The sequence below is a fragment of the Carassius gibelio genome, chromosome B1 (assembly GCF_023724105.1).
Source record: "Carassius gibelio isolate Cgi1373 ecotype wild population from Czech Republic chromosome B1, carGib1.2-hapl.c, whole genome shotgun sequence".
In the NCBI taxonomy this organism is placed as follows: Eukaryota; Metazoa; Chordata; class Actinopteri; order Cypriniformes; family Cyprinidae; genus Carassius; species Carassius gibelio.
Window position 1 is genome coordinate 31,655,866 of NC_068396.1, and position 18,423 is coordinate 31,674,288.

An 18,423-nucleotide genomic window follows, 5' to 3' on the forward strand; every position below is an offset into this window, starting at 1 on the left:
TTCATGAACCAGTGTTTTGAAAGCGCCCATCGCTGCATTAATAATGCTTATATTTGAAACCAAATCAGTTTCGATTGTAGAATGTCTTATAGAGAATAGAATGTATTAAAACTGACTAACGGGTAGCCTATTCTGCGAAATAAACTTGATCGATAAAGATGGAGCAGCATGAAAGCAACCAGACAACACAGGCACCAGATGTGAAGACAAAAACCTGCCAGTCGTCACCTAAACAGGAGCAGAACAGTGAAACAGAGAGTAAGTTGATTATTTGTCAGACACTCAAAATCGAAATAGTTAAATTAATCTGTTTTTTGTTGATCGTGACATGTGTCAAATGATTTACAAGCCTAGAAGGGTGGTTATTCCAGATGTTAAAATGACCGCAATACTTGCGGATTTGTTAGAGCAACTAATTGTTTTTTTTTCTTCTATTGTTTTTTTTTATATCTAAAATCAGACTGAAGTCAGAGAAGCTAAATGTTTTTCAAATGTGATTTTCAGACTCTTGAATAAATGATCATTCATTCCTTATAATAAAATTAAAAAGACATCTACACCACTCTCTAAGCAGAAGTATATTTCTTTATTGACTTGCCTTCCAAAACATTCTGCAAGCTGAAAATTGTTCAGTATAATAGAAAAGGGAATTGGGGGTAATTGAATTTAATAAATTATTTTTAAATAATTAATTTAATGTAATAACTATAAACTAGCTTTTATTCCTTAGTGATTATGAAGTTACTTCACACACACACACACACACACACACACACACACACACATATATATATATATAAATCCATTTTGAATGTTAAAAATAGATAGTCATTTTATGTACTGCTTTTTTTTTAAGTCTACATCTAGTAGATTTAGGCTACATGCTCTACTTCTAGTAGATTTAGGCTACATGCTCTCTCCACATTGAATGTGTCCCAAATGTGTATAAAATGATAGTGGTGTGAACATGACAGAAGCTGACTTTTGACTTAACATAAAAACTTAAGGATTCATCATTGATGTTTGATCTATGATTTACAATAAAAATTAAACTTACAGAGCAGTTACATCTGCTTCTGTTTATTTTTATTTTTATCACATGAATGTACAAAATAACTCCATCATGGCTTTTAAGGTTTTAGATAAAATACTAAACAAAACTCTGTTTATGTTTTATTAAAAAAAGAATGAGCATTTATATACATTTTCCATACAATTATCTGATCTGGTGATGTTTTGATGACCTCTCACATCTCACTTTACTGTTATAGAGCAACAGAGTGAGAAATAACCTCAGTGTTACACTCACCCGACTAAACCTTACTCTTATCTGGGTCAAGGCCCTGATGTAACCCCTCTGGGTATTACTCCCTGAGCTCTGAGCAGGATTTGAACTGGCATTATCGGCATTGCAGGTGTTTTCCCATTTTAATTTTGGTCTTTTAACCCCGATCACATTTCCTCTTTCCTGTAATGGCCATACATTTGTGTATGATTGTCACAAGGTGTTGCTTGGCCATTTGGTTCCACAGAATGGTTATGTTTTTGGAACAATGGAGGGTCTTCTTTGATCAATTTTCAGACCCAGACCCAGTTGAGATTTAGCAGATATAAGGAAGACAGTGGACTCAGACGATCAGGCACCACTGATTAGTTTTTATGATCAATCACTGACTTATTGGGGAATCTCCTTGATCTTAAAAAGTGTTGTGTCAATTTGTTGGACTCTGGTTAATGGTAAATCCTACAGCTACTTGAGAGCAGAAGAGTCAGGTATTACCAACACAGCTCTTGTTATCTGGCCTCCATTACATTAACTTCCTAAACCTCACTCCCACCCGGGTCACGGCACCAATGTAACCTCTTCAGGTTTTACTCCCCTCATTCACTCCAAGCGGGATTTGAACTGGCGTTACCAACATGGGATGTGAGTGCACTAACAAGGACTCTTAAGACCACAGCTTCTAACATCAGTTGCTAGTGCACCTCTTGGGGTCAGGGGAGTGAGGTTTTACCCACAAAGTTCATACCTCCATTACACTTGCTTTGGGCTGACAGTGGACACGTGTCTAATTGGATCCTGTTTAAACCCAATTTGACAAATCCAAGTGAGTTAGCACCTTGTAGGAGATCTAACTTATCTTATCATGGAAAATCTTATCATGGAAAATTCTGTAGGCATGGACATTAAAATCAATAGTATGTCAAAGACCTCTGTCGCATTCTGCTGTTAAATTAACCCTAGCTCAATCTCACCTTGATTATCATTGAACTGATTTTTGACATTGATATTTTAACATTTGTTTTAGATCAGAATGAACAAAAAGAAGATTCTGTCACTTGGCATGAAGGTGGGATGTATTTCTTTGAGCAAGCAAGTCTTGAGGAGCAAATGAGAATTGACTCTGAAGAGAAACCATTCATTTGCTCTCAGTGTGGAAAAAGTTTCACAGTGAAACAAAAGCTTGAGGCTCATTTAAGGATTCACACTGGAGAGAAACCATTCACCTGCCCTCACTGTGGAAAAAGTTTCACGCAACAAGGTCAGCTTAACATTCACATGAGAAGTCACACTGGAGAGAAACCTTTCATCTGTCCTCAATGTGATAAGAGTTTCACATCGAAACAAAGCCTTAAAAGTCACATGAGAATTCACACTGGAGAAAAACCTTTCACCTGCCCTCAGTGTGAAATGAGCTTCACACAGCAAGGATACCTTAAACGTCACATAAGAACTCACACTGATGAGAAACCTTTCACTTGTCCTCAGTGTGGGAAGAGCTACAAAGTCAAACAAAGCCTCGAGAGTCACTTGAGAGTTCACACTGGAGAAAAGCCGTTCATCTGCCCTCAGTGTGGAAAAGGATTCACAGCAAAACAGTGTCTTAAAAGTCACATGAGCATTCACATTGGAGAGAAACCTTTCACCTGCTCCATCTGTGGGATGAGCTTCACACAACATCAAAGTCTTAAACGTCACATGTGGACTCACACTGGAGAGAAGCCTTTCATTTGCCCTGAATGTGGAAAGAGTTTTGCAGTGAAACAAAGCCTTGAGTGTCACATGAGAATTCACACTGGAGAGAGACCTTTCTCCTGCGCTCAGTGTGGAAAGAGATTTGCAGTGAAACAAAGCCTCGAGAGTCACATGAGAGTTCACACTGGAGAGAAACCTTTCTCCTGCCCTCAGTGTGGAAAGAGATTCACAGTGAAGCAAAGCCTCGAGAGCCACATGACCACTCATACTGGAGAGAAACCTTTCACCTGCTCCGAGTGTGGAAAGAGTTTCACAATGAAGCAAAAGCTTGAGAGACACATGAAAATCCACACTGAAGATAAGCTTTACATCTGCCCTTTATGTGGGAACAGTTTCACAATGAAGACCAACCTTGAGAGACACATGAAAATTCATACTGAAGAGAAGCCTTTCGCCTGCTTTGTGTGTGGAAAGAGTTTTAGAATAAAGCAAAACCTTGATGGTCACATGAGAGTTCACACTGGGCTGAAGCCCTTCATCTGCTGTGAATGTGGGAAAAGTTTCACTGTGAAACAAAGCCTTGAGAGTCACATGAAAATTCACAATGAAGCAACGGCGTTCACCTGCTCCGAGTGTGGAAAGAGTTTCACAGTGAAACAAAACTTAGAGAATCACATGAGAATTCACACTGGAGAGAAACCTTTCACCTGCCCTCAGTGTGGAAAGAGTTTCACACAACACGTACACCTGAAACGTCACATGAGAATTCATTTTGACGCAGTTGGGGAATCTTCTCTGCTATCTCCTGTCTACACCATCCATCCAGATGAAGTGATAGCAGTCATAGCGTATCAGGACACCCACCAGCTGTCGGAGCAGAGTGATGTAGTCAATCTGTTTATATGATTATTTGGCCGTGACCAATAAGAGACCAATGGGACAATTTGGTCAGGATGCCACTTTTACACCCCTACTCTTAATGAGAAAATGTTTCTGTTGATCATTATAATGGAAAATGCACTGTTTCCCCTTCATTTTAAAGTTCCACAATTATTCTACATATTCTAAATGTTTGTTGTAATTGTTTGTTAAAGGGATACTCCACCCCAAATTGAAAATTTAGTCTTCAATCACTTACGACCATGTCGTTCCAAACCCGTAAAAGCTTTGTTCGTCTTCGGAACACAATTTAAGATATTTTGGATGAAAACCGGGAGGCTTGGGACTGTCCCATTGATTGCCAAGTACCTTACACTGTCAAGGTCCAGAAAAGTATGAAAGACATCATCAAAATAGTCCTTCTGCCATCAGTGGTACAAACGTTATGTTATGAAGCAACCAGAATATTTTTTTGTACACGAATAAAACAAAAATAACAACTTTATTCAACAATTTGTCTCCTTTGTGTCTCTCCACATCACTGTTATTCTTGTTTTCTTTGTTTACAAAAAGTATTCACGTCACTTCATAATGTTACGGTTGAACCACTGATGGCAGATGGACTATTCTGACGATGAGTCAATCTTTCCAAATGGGATTGTACCAGGAAACCAGCAAATCTTTAAAAATTGGTTCCAGCATAAAGGATAAGCACAGGTGAGTACCATTTGGAAGGACAACAGTTTGTCCAAAAAAAAAAATTCTTTATTGTTCTACTGAGGAAATAAAAAAATGTAAATAAAAAATCAAGTCAGAACTTCTCATTTTTGGGTGAAGTGTCCCTTTAAGTTTCATTAATCTGTGAAAAGCAGAACTGTAACACATGGAAAGTGCTCATTTTACATGAATTTATCCTAGAAACACAATGGTTGTTGTTTAAAGTAGGTTTGAGTAAAAAGTCTATTCATGACCACATACACAGTTAAGCAGAAAATCCCTAAAACCTTTTACTGATATAAGAGCATGTATGCTTCTGTTTAGATACAATCAGAGCTTTGACCAACACAAATATCTAAGGTTTTTCAATAAACTTCTCATTTCTTATCATTTTTTTCCCACCTCATGCCTTTCTCCTGCTACAGAAGAGTTAACTTGAGAGTCCCTTTGAATAGTTTTGAATGTCAGACAAAAATCTTCCTGGCAGGGAGGCAGTGAGACTTCTGAAAGGACTGGCCCAGTTTTTCCTGACTGAACTGCTGCAAAACAGAAAGTCAATGTTAGTTGTTTATCACTTTCATTCAGAGATTTAAACAAGTCAAAATGTACTTTGGCATTGTTTCATCCTGTTGTGACTGATACAGTATTGTATATATAAGTGAATCAGCTATCTTGAGGTAGAAAAAAATGCAGGACTTGTTTTTGTCCATCTGAAATTGACTGGAGCATTGTTGTTTGCTATTTTTATGATCTTAGGTCATTGTACACACATCATGAGATAAGAGATGTCATTTCAAGGGGTAGGGAAAGTTATTTTGATTAAAAATTAAAAGAGCACATGAATTGTAAATAATAATAATGATTTAGAAAAAAAATTATAATAATTTTCAGTATTTTAGAATAAATATTTCATTCTTCAATTAAATTGTCAATTTTTTTTTATTGGTAACTTTAATATTTAAGTGTCATCAAATATTATATTATATGAGACTTTGCAGTCTCAGGATTGAAACATTAATGATCAAAATATTTTCTATTTTTAAAAAAATAAATTACTCGATTTAAATCAGACTAACAATTTAGCTGTTGTTTTTATTCACAAATTGTAAGAAGGAACAGCTAAACTAAAGTGGTTCTATATGAATGTACTTAAATGAAACATTTCAAAACTAAAGTCTGATTTAATAATTTTAAAACAACGATTAGATTTAGATTTTCAAAACCCTGAATAAAAATTCATAATGCGTATATTTCCGTCAGAGTCTTAATAGCAGATGAGTGTTACACAATATGAATTTCAAAGTACATAGCTGTGTTTGTGTGTGTTGGTGTGTGAGCCCTGTGATGGACAGCTCATATGTCCAGGGTGTTTCCCCGGGATAGACCCCAGCCCCCCATGGTCGTACAGTGGATAAGAGGTTTGGAGAGGGGACGGATGGATTATCTGTGTGATTATCCATTTTGAGGGCTGTTGCTATGTAGATTCTGTCATATCTGTCATCTGCTCAGAATCAAGATGGCCATCGTAGGACTTGCAGGTTGTAATGAAGACAAAGCTTTTTTTAGGCAATGTATTAGTCTTTGAATGTAAATAATCCTGTCAATTCCTACCCAATTTTTGGTCAAAAATGTCTTTTTTTTATTTGCACTGAATATAGTATATAGTCATAGAACATAATTTTTTTTTGACCTGGTCATATTTTGTACCATCATGATGTTTTTAAATGTTTTATTCCTATAGATTATTTTAACACCTAACCTGTCACACAAAAGTTGCAGTTTTTTTCTGTTTTTTTCTTATTAAACGTGTATGTTGTTGTTTTGTTTTGTTTGAATTAACTATTTAATTAAAACACATCACATGCTGTCATCACCTCTCTTTCCAGTTTTATTTTCACCCTGACACTGAAAGCAGGGAAACAATGGCTACTGTACAATATGTCAAAATAATGGCAAGCACTTAATATTCATCCAAACAAAACATTTTGTTTAACCCAACATAGGTTATGTATATTATCTGTAATATTATATTTTTATTTAAAATATCCATAATGTTGCTGCAGAAATTAATTCAAATTGCTAATCATTTTCTTAGGATGCCCAGTGGTTGAAAGGTGGGAGAATATCATCTGTGCACAGTTTTTGCAAATACTTATTACTGAATTCAAAGATCCAGCCTAAAACAACTTTATTACTGGTCGTCGAGCTTGCACAGGTCTTCTGCAGTTGGGTTTCCACAAACCAGCTGCATGACTCCGATTATTCTGAGGGCCTTAAATACTACACTAATCCCTACTTTGTGGAATATAACTGAATCTAAACAGAAACGAGATCGGTTAAAGTTACTGGCTCGTGGGTTCTCCAGATCAACGACATCTAGCGGCGAACTTCGAATTTCGAAACGACAGTGACGTAATGAAGACTCGTTCGCGGAATTCACTCGCATTAGAATTACAAGATTCATAAAGTTTCGAAGCCTCGCGAAGCAGCGTTCGAAAGCAGGCATCACTACAGAAAAATTGCATGTAGAATCTGTGTAACAAGAGAGTGAATCTAAACGGACTGATGAAACGGGATCGAGTATTTCCTTGTGATGAAGACTGAACACCGTGTAAACAGTCAGAGTCAATATTTTAAACTTGCATGTGAAACGGTTAACATATTATAAACCAATGCTGATTTTTACTTAATTGTTTACTGTCTTGCAAATTCTTTGTAACTTATATTGTCACTTCAGGAGACAATAACAGGGGAGTGACAGATTTAGCCTTTAGTATGTCAAAAATATAACAATGTCCTCAGTTGCGTTAGAGTGGGTTGGGCATAAGTTACTTTGGCTTTCTTGCCATTATTGTCCTTGATTTTGACATTGATCCTATGTTCATTTTAGATCAAAAGAAACTGAAAAAAGATTCAGTATCCAGTCAAAATAGGGCCATATATATCTGCAAAATAAAACAATGTTTTGCAAACAAAAAATATGTTTTGCAAATAAAAAAAATATGTTTTGCAAATAAAAATAGAGTATTGAGAAAAAAATTGCTTTTTTGCAAGTAAAAAAAAATAATTGCAAAAGAAGTTTACCACAAGAGAAAAAATAAAGTTTAGCAAAGTAAAACTTCAGCAGCATTGACTTTGCAACACATTTCCCTTTGCGCTGCTCCTTTAAATCCGCGTTTCAGTCATCCGTGCCTCTGCGGTGCAAGCTTTCCTTTGCGCTTCATTTTTTCTTTGCGCCTCGCTTTGTGTCCCTGATTTGACGTGGGGGAGGGGTCAAGAGGTTGAGGTGTGTACAAGGGATGAAGGCGCGTCCTTCTCGTTACGTCATCAGCGCGAGCCCCAGACCGAGTGGATTGATCGAACATCTCGGTTACGTATGTAACCTTGGTTCCCTGAATAGGGAACGAGATGCTGCGGTGACGTCACCACGTATGGGAACACCTCCGGTGTGACGAATGTCTGAAGCCCTATACCATCCCGCCAATCCTATTGGCCAAATGGCGCATAGCACCACCCTGCGCATGCGCGCGCATGATATACCTGGGTGCAGCGCGCCATTTCGCTCAGATTTCATGACTGAAGATGAAGAGTTATCAAGGTACGGAACGGCCAGAACCGCAGCATCTCGTTCCCTATTCAGGGAACCAAGGTTACATACGTAACCGAGATGTTCCCTATCATAGGTCACTTCGATGCTGCGGTGACGTCACCACGTATGGGAACGATATACCAAAACGCCTGACGTACCTGATAACTGAGATCCGAGGAAGCATCTGCTCAAGCGGAGAGAACCCGGGAGCCAGGAGCCATCCTCACATCCAGACTGTAGGACTTGATAAAAGTGCTCGGTGAGGACCATCCTGCCGCAGCACAGATATCATCCATAGAAGATCCACTGAGAAAAGCTTGAGAAGAAGCCACAGCTCAAGTGGAATGAGCCTTAATTCCTAAGGGCGAAGCGAGTCCGCGCGCCTCATAGGCCAAAGAAATTGCCTCCACCAGCCAATGGGACATGCGCTGTTTTGGAACCGCATGGCCCTTACTTTATGTCCAAGACAGACAAACAGCTGGTCAGATTCACGCCAAGGGGCTGTACGATCCACATAAGTCTTTAAAGCTCTCACAGGGCAAAGACTTAGATCTTCTGATCCAGCCTCAGCAGGTGAAAAAAAGCTTCCAGGAACACTTGCTGAAAGCGAAAGAGGTTAGATGCGACCTTAGGAACATAGTTAGGCCTGGGCCGCAGCAGCACCTTCACAGAGCCCGGTGCAAATTCCATGCATGAGGATGAAACAGAAAGAGCCTGTAAATCCCCAACTCTCTTGAGGGAGGATAAAGCCATGAGAAGAAGTGTCTTCAGTGTCAAGAATTTATCCGATACGGTCTCCAAGGGCTCAAACGGATGCCCTGATAAACCTAGCAACACAATGGATAAACCCCATGAAGGAACTCGCACAGGGCGGAAAGGCCTCAGCCGTCGCGCACGCTGTACGAAACGAGAAACTAGTGGATGACGCCTCATAGAGGCACCGCCTATGTATTCGTGGTAAGCTGAAATGGCTGCCACGTAAACCTAAAAGTGGCTGGTGTTATGTCATCCGAAAAACAATCCTGGAGGAACTCCAGCACTGAAGCCACTGGGCAGTAAACTGGATCCACATTACGATTGCCACACCAGGCTGTAATCAATCTCCACTTGAAAGCATATAAGCGTCTCGTAGAAGCTGCTCTAGAATTCAATATAGTCTCAGTGGTTTCAACAGAAAGACTGGGACATACTAATGCACTCCGCTCAGTGGCCACGCCCACAGTTTCCACAGATCCGGCCTCGGGTGCCAAATCAGCCCCTGTGCTTGTGATAATAAATCCTGTCTGAGGGGAATCTCCAAGGAGAGCCCGCTAGCAGACTGATCAGATCCGCAAACCACGGCTGCGTGTGCCATCGCGGAGCCACCAGCAGCAGCTGATCCACTCTATCCCACCGTATTCTGCATAATACCGCTGGGATCAAACGAATCGGAGGAAAAGCATACAGACTGGTCGTGGGCCAGCTGTGAGCTAATGCATCCACGCCCAGGGGCGATGGGGGCATAGGGAGAACCATAGCGGGCAATGCGTAGTCATGTTTGACGCGAATAAATCCACTTTCGCTTGCCGAATATCCGCCATAAAAGATTCACCGTCTGGAGGTGTAATCTCCATTCTCCCTGTTCCAGAGCCCGTCTGGATAGCATATCTGCTCCGAAGTTCAAACGTCCGGGGACATGAACAACTCGGATCGACAGAAATTTTCTCTGAGACCAGAGAAGAACATGTCTCGCCAGCCTGCACAGGGGGCGAGAGTGTAATCCTTCCTAATGATTCAGGTATGAGACAAACGCTGTGCTGTCTGATCTGAGCAGCACAAGACGGCCGATCAGCAGATTCGCGAATTACTGGAGAGCTAGAAAACTGCCAGTAATTCCAACCGGTTATATACCAACTGCGTTGTGCAGCTGTCCACACTCCATGGGCTGGTAGCCCTTGACAAACAGCTCCCCAACCGGTCAAAGACGCATCCGTCGTGACGGTCTCTGGGAAAGCTCAAATCCCCAGCCGAACCCCGGTAGGAGAAACTCGGTTGGCATCCATAGCTTTAATGACATCACACAACTCCGTGTCACCGAAATCGTCGGATGCGGAAGACAACGGGGTGAAATATTTCGTCTTACCGCCCACTTTTCCACTGAAAAGGGCGCATGTGAAGTAACCCCAGACAAATTACGGGGAATGCCGCTGCCAATCGTCCAAGTGGTTAACAGGCGGACGCCCTGGAGCCGCAACGGGGCCAGAGCTACATCCATGCATTGAGAAGTACGGGGTCTACGACTTCTATAGCCCCTTTGCTCAGCAGAGTTGACATCTCCTGTCACAACACTGATATTACCATCAGTCTACCACCGTGGAAAGAATTCAGCGGAAAGAGGCGGGCCTCTAAAAAACGAATTGGTGTATCCGTGACAATTGTGCGTAACACCCATTGAGAAATGCCGGGCAAGCGTTCCACGCGACCCAAAACGATACTAGCAGTCTCAAATTTCCGCTTTCTGCAACGCTGTCATACACATAATGTCCGTGCACGGAAAAGCCTGCGGCATTCGTGCACAGGGGAAGTGTATGCATAAGAGCTATTGCGTCCCGTTGTGTATATTCCTGAACGTGTCCACGGCAGGAATTAGACCAACGAATTGGACATCAGGCTCTGCCGCTAACTAAAACGGCGGCTGTGCGAGCCGTCATAAACGGGTCGTCTGTGTAAGACCCTTGAATCGCCCCTCAAGATCTGAAAGCTGGATTGCGCAGTGTCTGAGGGATTATTATTTATTATTACGCCTGGCGTCACAGCCCGATCCAATGCTGCTCGAAGCGCTGTTTGCTGCGAGACAGTCAATGTTAGAGCGTAGGGACTGCAGTGAGAGTGTTGGATGCGCATTAGCGGTCCAACAGCACTCTCTAGTGGAGGGCACAGTCCCTGGCGAACATGAAGTAAAGCGCATGCGTAAACTCGCTGCGTTTCGTTGTGTATAATCCTGTTGCGTATCCACGGCAGGATTAAATTCACCAAGATAAAAATCGGGCCACGTCGCCATTGCGAGAACGTGGCGGCTGTATGAGCAGTCATAAACTGGCCATCTCTGCCAGCCTTTTGTGCCGTCCCTCAAACTCTGAAGGCTGGATTGTGCAGAGTGTCTGAGGGGGCGCTCAAATGATAGCTCAATCCAATGATGCTCGAGGTGGCTTTGCTGCGAGACAGTCAATGTTAGAGCGTGGGGACTGCAGTGAGAGGGTTGGATGTGCATTAGCAGTCCAACAGCACTCTCTAGTGGAGGGCACAGACCCTGGCAAACATAGAAGGAAAGCGCAAGCGTCAAACTCGCCGCGTTTCGTTGTGTATAATCCTGAAGTGTGTTCACGGCAGGATTTAATCCAACAAGATAACATTAGGCCACGCCGCTAGCGAGAACGCGGCAGCTGTGTGAGCCGTCATAACTGGCCATATTCGCCAGTCTCTCGTGGCGTCCCTCAGACTCTGAAGGCTGGATTGTGCAGAGTGTCTGAGGGGGCGCTCAAATGATAGCTCAATCCAATGATGCTCGAGGTGCCTTTGCTGCGAGACAGTCAATGTTAGAGCGTGGGGACTGCAGTGAGAGGGTTGGATGTGCATTAGCAGTCCAACAGCACTCTCTAGTGGAGGGCACAGACCCTGGCAAACATGAAGCAAAGCGCATGCGTCAAACTCGCTGCGTTTCGTTGTATATAATCCTGAAGCGTGTTCACGGCAGGATTTAATCCAACAAGAAAACATTAGGCCACGCCGCAAGCGAGAACGCGGCAGCTGTGTGAGCCGTCATAAACTGGCCATATTTGCCAGCCTCTTGTGGCGTCCCTCAGACTCTGAAGGCTGAATAGTGCAGAGTGTCTGAGGGGGCGCTCAAATAACAGCTCAGTTCAGTGACGCTCGAAGTGCATGTGCTGCGAGACAGTCAATGTTAGAGCGTGGGGACTGCAGTGAGAGGGTTGGATGTGCATTAGCAGTCCAACAGCACTCTTCAGTGGAGGGCACAGACCCCGGCAAACATAGAAGGAAATGCATGCGTCAAACTCGCTGTGTTTCGTTGTGTATAATCCTGAAGCGTGTCCACGGCAGGATTTAATCCAACAAGATAAACATAGGGCCACGCCGCTAGCGAGAACGCGGCAGCTGTGTGAGCCGTCATAAACTGGCCAAATTCGCCAGTCTCTTGTGCCGTGCCTCAAACTCTGAAGACTGAATTGTGCAGTGTCTGAGGGGCGCTCAAATAACAGCTCAGTTCAGTGACGCTCGAAGTGCTTGTGCTGCGAGACGGTCAATGTTAGAGTGTGGGGAAAGAACGAGAGGCTTCTCGTAAAGAACCGTAATAGAGAATAAAATTTGCCGAAATAGACACGACTCGAAACGTCTAGACGAGACTAGGTCGCGGCGGAGTTTGGCGCGATCCGTTCGGCTAGAGAGGTAACTTAGTCAAACGGCATCGCTATATAATAGCAGTCCGCCATGTAGCACACTGAGGAAGGGGAAGCGCGTTTCTCCTGTCCGCTCGGAGGGAGAGAACCGCTTATGCAGGTCAGAGCCTACTCTGAGTAGAAGCTGCGGTTAGACAACATAGTATAAAGCAAAACTGCTCTGATCAACGCGCTCGAGTAGGGGAGAGCGAGCAAGTGGAAACTCCAGTGCATCACTGTACTCATAGTCAAGCCGCACATATCGCCCCTAACCAACACCTCGTGCGGGGCCTCGGCGACCGCAGAAGCGAACGGTGGGGGTTAGACGCGAGGCGACTGAAGAAATAGACTCCAGAGCGCGGATACATTTCTTATTTTACCATAGCCGTAGGCTATCACAGAGAGAACATGAGAGAGGCTGCAAACGAATCTCTCATGAGTGCCTCCCTGTGATAAACCCATATACGGCTCTTACCTTTCGTTGACTCATCGCGTCCGCGAAAGAGGAGTTAACACTGCTCGAAGAAAATCGCTGGAGAACGCGAGATGATAGGGCACAGAAGATTCGCTATTCCTGAAGGAATGAAATCTGAGCGAAATGGCGCGCTGCACCCAGGTATATCATGCGCGCGCATGCGCAGGGTGGTGCTATGCGCCATTTGGCCAATAGGATTGGCGGGATGGTATAGGGCTTCAGACATTCGTCACACCGGAGGTGTTCCCATACGTGGTGACGTCACCGCAGCATCGAAGTGACCTATGATAGGGAAATGAAGGAGCAGAGACATGCGGGTGATGGATCACAGGTATGTGTTATTGATCACTTTCTTCAAGTTCGCTAGATAGACCGATAACTATATGTAACTATGTGTATCAACGCGTTTGCTCTAGTTAAGTAAGTTAGAGATCAATTAATGCGGGTTGCGTCGGCGGCTGTACATTTCTCTCAATATGCACACCTTTCACGTTGTTTTATAATTAATAAATAATTATTATTATTCTCCACGCCCTAGTTGTATTATGGACTATAAACGATGCCAAAGGTGTCTCTCAAAATATACTGTAAACAAAAAACAAATACAAAACAAATGCCTTGTATGTGTAAACATAATTTGAAATAAACCTCTTTTTGATTCCGAACAAGTTTATTTATATACAGTAGGTCACATCCCTATAGACTATGTTTAAAAGCTGTGATGTTTATGATACATTGTTAATGCACTTATTCTAGATCAGTTGTGTGAAACTCAGTTCCTGGAGGGCCACAGCTCTGCACAGTTTAGCTCAAACCAGCTCCAACCCACACCTGTTTGGAGGTTTCTAGTAATCCTGAAGATCTTGATTAGCTGAATCAGATGTGTTTGATTGGGGTTTGAGCTAAACTGTGCAGAGCTGTGGCCCTCCAGGAACTGAGTTTAAAACACCTGATCCAGATAATCCTATATGATGTTGTGATGACCTATTTAACAGAGAGAATATTCTGATGTCTGTACAGCTGCACAGAATTGAATAGGTCTTCTGACCCAAAGCCTTGGTCAGATTCAGTCAGCTCAGGGTCAGCAGCAGCAGCCTCCTGCTTCAAATTCATAAAACCTTTATTTCTATGTACAGTTTACATATTTATGTTTTTTTCAGGTGGAGGAAGAAGAAACTGATCTCTCTGCATGGTATGATCAAATTATTAACTGTGGTTTTATTGGGGCCGTTAAACCTGAGGACAAAGAGGCCATAATAAGGTCAGAAAAAGTCTTCTAACTTCTTTACATTTGAAACCTTGCAAACGGTTTTAATTTTGCTGCCTACCAGATATATGGATTAGCCACAACACTGTCTATATTATGCAATAATTTTCTGGTTCTTTTTCCAAATCAATTGTGCTTCATGCAACTCTACGTTTGGTCCCTTTGTTGAAGCAAATCTGAGAAGGTCTTGAAGTCTACAATTTTGTGGACATCCTGGAAAACCATTCAGGACTTTGCCACCAGTTCTTTTTCCCTGATGTGGTGGATGATGATGATAAGGTATCAGTAACTGGAAAAAAAAATATGCCTATATCTTGTATTTCATTTTAGGAATGTTATACATAGGAAAATTATTATTTACCAATTTAAAGAATAATTGTTAAACACTTGTTCCTTACAAAAAAAATAATAGTAGAAAATGGTAATAAAGTAGCTTTTTTGCATGTGCATATGTACCTGAAAATGGATGGTTGTTTTTTTTCCCCCACAGGCTGATGCAGACTTCATCATGCAGAACATTCTTCCGAAAATGTCGGAGAAGGGATCAGTACAAGAGACTTATGAAACCGCTATAATCAACTTTCTGCAAGACTTTCTCCAAGAAATTGAAAGCTGTGTTATGTATGAACTGACAGAGTTGATTTAGTATAAATATTGTAAAAAAAAAACTAAAAATTAATGTTAAAATGTAATTGATTTAATTCAGACAATATCAACCCCAACCAAGCCATTCAATTTGACAACGGTTTAGACTGAATTTAAAATTATACTAAAGGTATGGAATTGTACATGTTCAGGAAAATAAAAACTTTTATACATTGGTAAATGTTCTTATGGTTTTGAAATTTACTGTGTATGTGTAGAGAACACAACGTGTTACACAATGTAAAATTGTATATCTTAATGAATGTGTTAAGAGAACACAAGTTGTTATACTAGCCATTTTCTGCTTTAAATATAGCCAATACAGAAAATAAAACAAGCATGCAATGTCACCTTAAGTTTGTTTTTTATTGACTTGGATGTTAATTTGCTTGTAAATGTATCATTTGGTAACTAGTCATTTCAATGACTGATTTAGTGTCAATTAAGAATGAAGCAGCACAAAATTTAAAACTAAATAATGGTCTCTTCCATAGTTTTGAGAGTGTGAGGTTGGGTTAAAAAAAGTTTGAATTTGGGCCTTAAGTTCTTCAGTAAGGGGCATTCGACTGGAGGAACTACAATTCCTGTCCACGGCTGGTCAGAGATACTGTCTGTGTCCCAGTCAGAGTCATCGCCTTGTGCAATCTGTTAAAAGTTGGTAATAGTTTATGGACATTGGGGCAATGTCTTGCATGAAAACATTACATTAAAAGACACACATTCTTAAAATACCTCAGATAGGACTGGAGGAGTGACAGGGTTTTGCAGGAGTCCAATTTCCCACAACTGGTCTGGGCTTAGATTACTCTGTGTGGAGAGGATGGTTATTCCACCCACTAGTAAAGGAGTCAAGGCTGGCTTAGAGACGAGGTAGGAACACAAACTGACAACAAAAGAGGTGCAAAAAGCCTCTACAGGCCCACCTCAATCAAATAAAAGAGATTATGATGTTCAGTGAAAGCTCTCCACACATAATAGCCTATGTGTTACTCAAATAATTTTACTTCAAAACCCCGTTAAATACCACCCTCTGGCCGGTCTGAAGTATCTGTTATTAATAATATAGGAGTCTAATAATAATAATAACAAGAAAGCGATCAATAACACATACCTGTGATCCATCACCCGCATGTCTCTGCTCCTCCATTTCGATCGATCCACTCGGTCTGGGGCTCGCGCTGATGACGTAACGAGAAGGACGCGCCTTCATCCCTTGTACACACCTCAACCTCTTGACCCCTCCCCCACGTCAAATCAGGGACACAAAGCGAGGCGCAAAGAAAAAATGAAGCGCAAAGGAAAGCTTGCACCGCAGAGGCACGGATGACTGAAACGCGGATTTAAAGGAGCAGCGCAAAGGGGAATCTGTTGCAAAGTCATTGCTGCTGAAGTTTTACTTTGCTAAACTTAATTTTTTCTCTTGTGGTAAACTTTTCTTTTGCAATTATTTTTTTTTTACTTGCAAAAAAGCATTTTTTTCCTCAATACTCTATTTTTATTTGAAAAACATATTTTATTTTTGCAAAACATATTTTTTTGTTTGCAAAACATTGTTTTATTTTGCAGATATATATGGCCCTATTTTGACTCCATAATTCTGTCACTTGCCATCAATGTGGAATGGGTTTCGTTTATCAAGCAAGTCTTAAGAGGCACATGACAATTCACACTGGAGACAAGCTGTTCATCTGCTCTCAATGTGGAAAACATTTAAGATTCATTAATCTGTGCAAGTCATAACCGTTACTATAAGTTCGAGACAAGAGGCCTCCCTTCCAATTCTTCAAGACCATAGACAAAGTTAACAAACAAGTTCTCATCACCTTTGCTTGGATGCAGTGCAGATGCAGCTTTGACTAATACAAATCGCAAGTGCTATTGAATAAATGTAATACATTAAACTATTTACTTGTTACTACATTCCCTGCCTCTTAGTCTTTCCCTTCATATTGGATGCAGAAGTCTTTGATAATAGGTTTGAATAACATGGGATATAAGACTCAAATGGGATAATTTCTGATTTAATGAACCAATCAAGAGACAATGCACACCTATTAAAATGAATTTATCATTTATTGGTTTTCATTCAGTGATGATCTGTTAAAGTACATTGGTGTCATGTCACAATATTTTATATTATATTCTATATTCTAAAAAAACAAAACAATAGGAACCATCACAGACATTCTAATGGTTTCCACTACATTTAGGCTGTATACATTTGTCAGACACTTTGCTTAAAAGCGACTTATGCATCCAGGCTATACATTTTTTATATTATTTACCAGTAAAACTGAACCCATCATCTTTTCCTCGGTTATGTAATGCTACCACTGAGCCACAGGAACATTACATACAGTATTGTTCAAAATAATAGCAGTACAATGTGACTAACCAGAATAATCAAGGTTTTTCGTATATTTTTTTATTGCTACGTGGCAAACAAGTTACCAGTAGGTTCAGTAGATTCTCAGAAAACAAATGAGACCCAGCATTCATGATATGCACGCTCTTAAGGCTGTGCAATTGGGCAATTAGTTGAATTAGTTGAAAGGGGTGTGTTCAAAAAAATAGCAGTGTGGCATTCAATCACTGAGGTCATCAATTTTGTGAAGAAACAGGTGTGAATCAGGTGGCCCCTATTTAAGGATGAAGCCAACACTTGTTGAACATGCATTTGAAAGCTGAGGAAAATGGGTCGTTCAAGACATTGTTCAGAAGAACAGCGTACTTTGATTAAAAAGTTGATTAGAGAGGGGAAAACCTATAAAGAGGTGCAAAAAATGATAGGCTGTTCAGCTAAAATGATCTCCAATGCCTTAAAATGGAGAGCAAAACCAGAGAGACGTGGAAGAAAACGGAAGACAACCATCAAAATGGATAGAAGAATAACCAGAATGGCAAAGGCTCAGCCAATGATCACCTCCAGGATGATCAAAGACAGTCTGGAGTTACCTGTAAGTACTGTGACAGTTAGAAGACGTCTGTGTGAAGCTAATCTATTTTCAAGAATCCCCCGCAAAGTCCCTCTGTTAAAAAAAAGGCATGTGCAGAAGAGGTTACAATTTGCCAAAGAACACATCAACTGGCCTAAAGTGAAATGGAGGAACATTTTGTGGACTGATGAGAGTAAAATTGTTCTTTTTGGGTCCAAGGGCCACAGGCAGTTTGTGAGACGACCCCCAAACTCTGAATTCAAGCCACAGTACACAGTGAAGACAGTGAAGCATGGAGGTGCAAGCATCATGATATGGGCATGTTTCTCCTACTATGGTGTTGGGCCTATTTATCGCATACCAGGGATCATGGAACAGTTTGCATATGTTAAAATACTTGAAGAGGTCATGTTGCCCTATTCTGAAGAGGACATGCCCTTGAAATGGTTGTTTCAACAAGACAATGACCCAAAACACACTAGTAAACGGGCAAAGTCTTGGTTCC

The 18,423-nt window shown here is 41.3% G+C and overlaps 1 protein-coding gene and 1 long non-coding RNA gene across 2 annotated transcripts; both read left to right on the forward strand.

Moving 5' to 3' along the window:
- LOC127949109 (gastrula zinc finger protein XlCGF57.1-like) lies at positions 1-6,434 on the forward strand. The gene is made up of 2 exons (XM_052546047.1): positions 1-258; positions 2,310-6,434. The coding sequence occupies exons 1-2, from the start codon at positions 159-161 to the stop codon at positions 3,881-3,883; spliced, it is 1,674 nt and encodes a 557-aa protein (XP_052402007.1). The 5' UTR covers positions 1-158; the 3' UTR covers positions 3,884-6,434.
- A 6,936-nt stretch (positions 6,435-13,370) lies between these two features.
- LOC127949115 (uncharacterized) lies at positions 13,371-15,140 on the forward strand. The gene is made up of 4 exons (XR_008152240.1): positions 13,371-13,401; positions 14,231-14,331; positions 14,509-14,616; positions 14,828-15,140. It is a non-coding gene; the product is annotated as an uncharacterized LOC127949115 (long non-coding RNA).
- The last annotated feature ends 3,283 nt before the right edge of the window (positions 15,141-18,423 follow it).